The 5,259-nt window shown below is 57.6% G+C and overlaps 1 protein-coding gene and 1 non-coding gene across 2 annotated transcripts; both read right to left on the bottom strand.

Annotated features, from left to right (window-relative positions):
- Positions 1-329: 329 nt before the first annotated feature.
- On the bottom strand, positions 330-4,866 carry RNF151 (ring finger protein 151). The gene is given in 7 exon segments (XM_017511067.2): positions 330-364; positions 367-826; positions 1,720-1,816; positions 2,115-2,260; positions 3,732-3,813; positions 4,126-4,374; positions 4,637-4,866. Coding segments are annotated over 5 exon segments (753 nt in total). The 5' UTR covers positions 3,747-3,813; positions 4,126-4,374; positions 4,637-4,866.
- LOC119468525 lies at positions 4,455-4,582 on the bottom strand. The gene has a single exon (XR_005197222.1). It is a non-coding gene; the product is annotated as a small nucleolar RNA ACA64 (small nucleolar RNA).
- Positions 4,867-5,259: the final 393 nt, after the last annotated feature.

A 5,259-nucleotide genomic window follows, 5' to 3' on the forward strand; every position in this document is an offset into this window, starting at 1 on the left:
TGCAGTGAGCCGAGATCGCGCCATTGCACTCCAGCCTGGGCAACAAGAGCGAAACTCCATCTCAAAAAAAAAAACAACAACAACAAAGATGAAAGCAGGCAAATGGAGGCGAAGGGAAGAGCTCTCCAGGCAGGGGGAATAGCCAGGCCAAGCCCACTGGTGTGACAGAACACAGAGCCCATGGAGAAAGCCCAGAGTATCCCTGGGAGGAAAGGAGTCATGCCTGGAAAGGGCAACAGGGATGCACAGGTGACAGCTGTGAGGGGCACAGGTGACGGTTGTGAGGCCTGCAGGCACAGAGGTGGACCAGGTCTGGGCTCTGCGTTTATTTATTTACAAGGTACCTTGGCCCTGAGCACCCCCCCATCTCAGCCCAGAAGCTGCCTTCTGGGACAGCCTCGGCCTCGGCCTCCTCCCGTGGGGTGCCCTCCAGTAGAGCGGTGTCTTCCTCCAGGAAGTTGCCCAGCTCCGCCAGCTCTCGGCGGACAATGCTGGTGGCCCGGTGCAGCCGGCGCACACGCCTCATCAGGCACAGCAGCAGGGTCCGACTGCGCTCCTGGCGCGCGCTCCAGGCGTTGTGCAACTTGCGGTAGCAGTTGTGGTGAACATGCTTGGTTGGGTCCAGGGTGGCCCCACAGCCCAGGGGGCAGCGCTGCTGGGCCCTTTGCTGGCAATGCTTCCGGTGCTCAGCCAGGGCCCCACGCGGGACCCTTGAGGTGCAGCCTTCGTTAGGGCAGGCCATTGGCTCGAAGGGGCATGAATCCTGGTGCCCTTTTCGATGGGCCAGGGGGCATGTCACCATGCAGCCGGCATCGGCGTTCTTGCACTGAGGGTGAAGGAGAACACGTGTGAAGCCACCCAGGCAGGACACTCACAGAATCCCCCATCCGTGGCTTTCCACTCACCAGGAACCAGGGAACCGAGAGCCTCCCACACTTTTCTAACTCCAGTGAGGTGGTGGAGAGAGAACATGGGCCAAATGCATGGAAGTGGGAAGAAGGTAGACATTCCAGGGGAGGGGGTGCGGCCTGACGCTTGGGGAACTGGAAGGTCCACAACTGGGTTGGTCTGGCGAGTGGTATGGATGCCAGGCTTCCCCCCCTGCCCCTGACAGAGATGGAGTCTCATTTTGTTGCCCAGGCTGGAGTGCAATGGCATGATCTCGGCTCACTGCAGCCTCTCTGGTTCAAGCGATTCTTCTGCCTCAGACTCCCAAGTAGCTGGGCTTATAGGCGTGTGCCACCATGCCTGGCTAATTTTTGTATTGTGTGAGTAGAAACAGGGTTTCACCATATTGTCCAGGCTAGTCTTGAACTCGTGATCCACCTGCCTCAGCTTCCCAAAATGCTGGGATTACAGGCATGAGCCACCCATGCCCATCTCAGGTTTTCCTTTTTAACCTCAGTTTACCCATCTATAAAACTAGAGGGCTAGAGAGTAGTGGCCAGCACACCAGGCACTTCATCCTCTAAAAATCCTTTACAATCTACATTTTACAGCTGAGACCCCAGGGGATCGGAAAGGTTAGGTGACTTGCTTAAAGTCACACAGCAACTAAGCGATAGAGCCACGAGTCAAACTCAGCCATGTCTAATCACCCAAGTCTGTACTAATTTCTCTCTGAAGATGGGAGTTCTCCTTACTCCCTCTCCTGGCCCTGCCCCACCACTACGAGGGTGAGAAGGGTAGAGGGTCAAGGGAGTGGGTCCTTTGAGCTACCTTGACTTCCAGGCGGCTAATGGTTTTCCGGAGTTTATTCTCGTGGATGATCTTTCTCCTTTTCACCGGTTTCCTGCAGCACGGACAGGTCTTTTGTCTGGAAAGAGGCATGAGGGGGGGTGAGTGTTGGGAATGGGAAGGGAACCCTGGTCAGCCCTTCACTTGGTGACCCAGGTGGTCCCTTCATCAGCTGGAGGAGGCATCATGGCATACTACAGGGAGCTCTCAGCTATGAGGCTGGGGCAGGGGTCTGCAGACACCGAGAGAGGGGCACACATTTTAGTTTAGGGAGATTTGGTGGCTGAGTCTTCTGGCTGACTTTCCCCTCTGTTGTGGGCCACAGCAGTGCCCCATCTCCCTGCTGCCCTCCCAGCCCCGTGGGTACCCGGTGACACCTGGTTAGCCACTGGAGGATGCACTTTTTGCAGAAGATGTGGCTGCATGGCAACCTCGCTGGCCTCTTGAGAACCCCATGGCAGACGGTGCACAGGAAGTTGGAGTCAGGAGGGCTGGTGAAGAGGTTGAGATCATACCCGCCACTCTGCAAAGGTCAAGCTGGTGTCAGGACCTGGCTGGGAAAGTGATCCAGTTCCTGGTCCACATATCCAGCAAGAGAGCCCAGAAAACTTTGGGTGGGGAGGTGGGCCACAGGAGAACTTCAAGTAGAGGGGTTGGCTCAGCACCCACTTTGAGGGGGCAGCTGTGGGGGTTAGAGCCCCCATCCCAGGACTAATTCCTGGCTGGAGACAGTGGCTTTAGCCTGGAATTAGACCTAGCCAGAGCCTTCCAGGTTTCCTTGTAGCATATGGGGCCTGCAACTCATTGCCCACCCTTTCCGAGTGGAGTGGGGTCAATCCCTGGACAACTGGGCATGTTTCTGGAGTCTCAGGGCTGAAGGCAAGAGGGCCCCAGGCTCACCATGATCTGTGACTAGACAGCAGCGCCACAGGCCCCCAGGGCTCAGGAGCCTGTATTTAACAGTGGGTGTGGGCTGACATCACAATGGCATTGTCCAGCTCAAGCCAATCACAACACTGGTTCAGGGCCCAGAAAACCTGCACAGCCCAGCAACGATCACAGATAGCCAGGCATAGTGGCTCACACCTGTAATCCCAGCAGTTTAGGAGGCCAAGGTAGGAGGATCACTTGAGCCCAGGAGACCAGCCTGCGCAACAGTGAGACCCCCACCTCTTTAAAAAAAACAAGTCACAGGGCTGGGTGCAGTGGCTCACCCCTGTAATCCTAACACTTTGGGAGGCTGAGGTGGGTGGATCACTTGAGGTCAGGAGTTCGAAACCAGCTTGGCCAACATGATGAAACCCCATCTCTACTAAAAATACAAAAAAATTAGCCAGGCAAGGTAGCAGGCACTTGTAATTCTAGCTACTTGGGAGACTGAGGCAGAATTGCTTGAACCCAGGAGGCAGAGGTTGCAGTGAGCTGAGATCGTGCCACTGCACTCCAGCCTGGGTGACAGAGTGAGACTCTGTCTCAAAAACAGAAAAAAAGTCACAGGGAAGGAGTAGGGCAGCAGGGCAGCTCCTGACCTTGGACAGGTCAATGGAGCCCCCGGAGCTTGAAGGCAGCTGACAGCTGATCCTCAGAAGCACTGAGTCAGAACCAAGGTTCATGGAGCTATTTCCCCAAGGCCAAGGCTTCAGTGGGATCATAGGGATTGCTACCTTCTTCTCCTAGAGCTTAGGGGCTTTGGGCACTGACCCACTGGAGGTCTTCATTTAGGATCCAATACTCAGGTGGTAGCTCCAGGGCAACGAGAACTAAACTCTCGGGTGACCTGCTGCACCAGAGCAAGGGGCCCAGCCTCCCAAACCAGGTTTCTGACCCACTGCAGCCTCGCACCCTTGGAGTGTTGCGTTTATCTAGGCCTAGTTGGTCAAATCCTTTAGAATCTCACCTGGTCTCACAAAGCAGCCACTCAAGTCTGAGCTTCCCACATTTGCTAGCGCTGTTGGCCTCACCTAGCACCCCTTACGTAGGCCAGGGCACTTTACCTGCGAGTGTAGCATTTACCTGAGGTGTGCTTGGCCAGATGACTGTTCCCAATACGGCTCTGCCACTTAAGAAGTGTCCGACCAGGCCGGGTGCGGTGGCTCACGCCTCTAATCCCAGCACTTTGGGAGGCCGAGGCCGGTGGATCACAAGCTCAAGAGATCTTGACCATCCTGGTCAACATGGTGAAACCCTGTCTCTACTGAAAATACAAAAAATCAGCTGGGCATGGTGGTGCGTGCCTGTAATCTCAGCTACTCAGGAGGCTGAGGCAGGAGAATTGCCTGAACCCAGGAGGCGGAGGTTGCGGTGAGCCGAGATCGCGCCATTGCACTTCAGCCTGGGTAACAAGAGCGAAACTCCGTCTCAAAAAAAAAAAAAAAAAAAGTGTCCGACCTTAAGCGTCACCTGCCAACCTCCTCCATCCTATCCTTGTGTCCAAGTAGAGCTGAGATGGCATCTCGCTAGGGTTCTCCCCAACACAGCATGAAGAGATGCACTTGCCAGGCTGATAGGCGGGATGGGGCTCCAAGAACACCCACACGCAGTTAGACAAACAACTTTATTTGGAAGACGTTTCCAGCCGAGTCTCCCCGACCCCACAGTCCTGGCGACGTCGGCCTCAGGCGTGGGAGAACCAGTGTCCTGCAGAGAGAAGACAGGGCTAAGGGTCAGTGGCCAGGGCCAGACCTCGCGAGCGACGGCATCCGGGCGGAGGCCGCGGCGCCTGTCGGGGCCTGGGTTTCACCGCCGCACACAGGGCAGCGCGTGGTGAGCTGAGGCCCCCGGAGGATCTAGGCGCCGAATCTCACCCGCGGCCACGGCCAAAGCCCGGGGGTGATTTTCAACCAACGCCGTACTCCCCAACTACCAGGGAGACGCGAACAGCACACACAGCAGGACTTACCCAAGCTGCGAGACTCGCGGACCCGACACGCGAACGTTTACAGCCGCTTTTCCGGTGACGCAGATTTCCCGGGCCGCGGCTGGCGCCAGACGTGCAGGCGCACGCAGAGCGCGGCGGGGGTGGGGCACCACGGAGCCAATCACAGGCTGTCTTATGGGAGTTCGTCGCGCTCCCGTCTGGGGCGGGGCAGCGGAGATCGCGCGGGGCTTGGCTTGGTATAAAAGCTGCCTCCCAGCAGGCCTCGCTCTTCTTCTTCGATAAAACACGTGAGTGGTCAGATTTGCTGCTGTAGGCCTCGGCGTGGGCGGCGGGAATCCGTGGACATCGGATCCGGTCTAGTCTCCCGCGATTGCGCTCCTGGGCGGGAGCCCCCTTCTGGGTCTCGCGGGCGTCTGCTACACGACAGAGTTTCACTTAACTGGTTCTTGCTGTTTTCTCTTCAGCAAATGGCGGATGACGCCGGTGCAGCGGGGGGGCCCGGAGGCCCCGGGGGCCCTGGGATGGGGAACCGCGGTGGCTTCCGCGGAGGTTTCGGCAGTGGTATTCGGGGCCGGGGTCGCGGCCGTGGACGGGGCCGGGGCCGAGGCCGCGGAGCTCGCGGAGGCAAAGCCGAGGATAAGGAG

Source organism: Cebus imitator, unplaced genomic scaffold (assembly GCF_001604975.1).
Source record: "Cebus imitator isolate Cc_AM_T3 unplaced genomic scaffold, Cebus_imitator-1.0 Scaffold444, whole genome shotgun sequence".
Lineage (NCBI taxonomy): Eukaryota > Metazoa > Chordata > Mammalia > Primates > Cebidae > Cebus > Cebus imitator.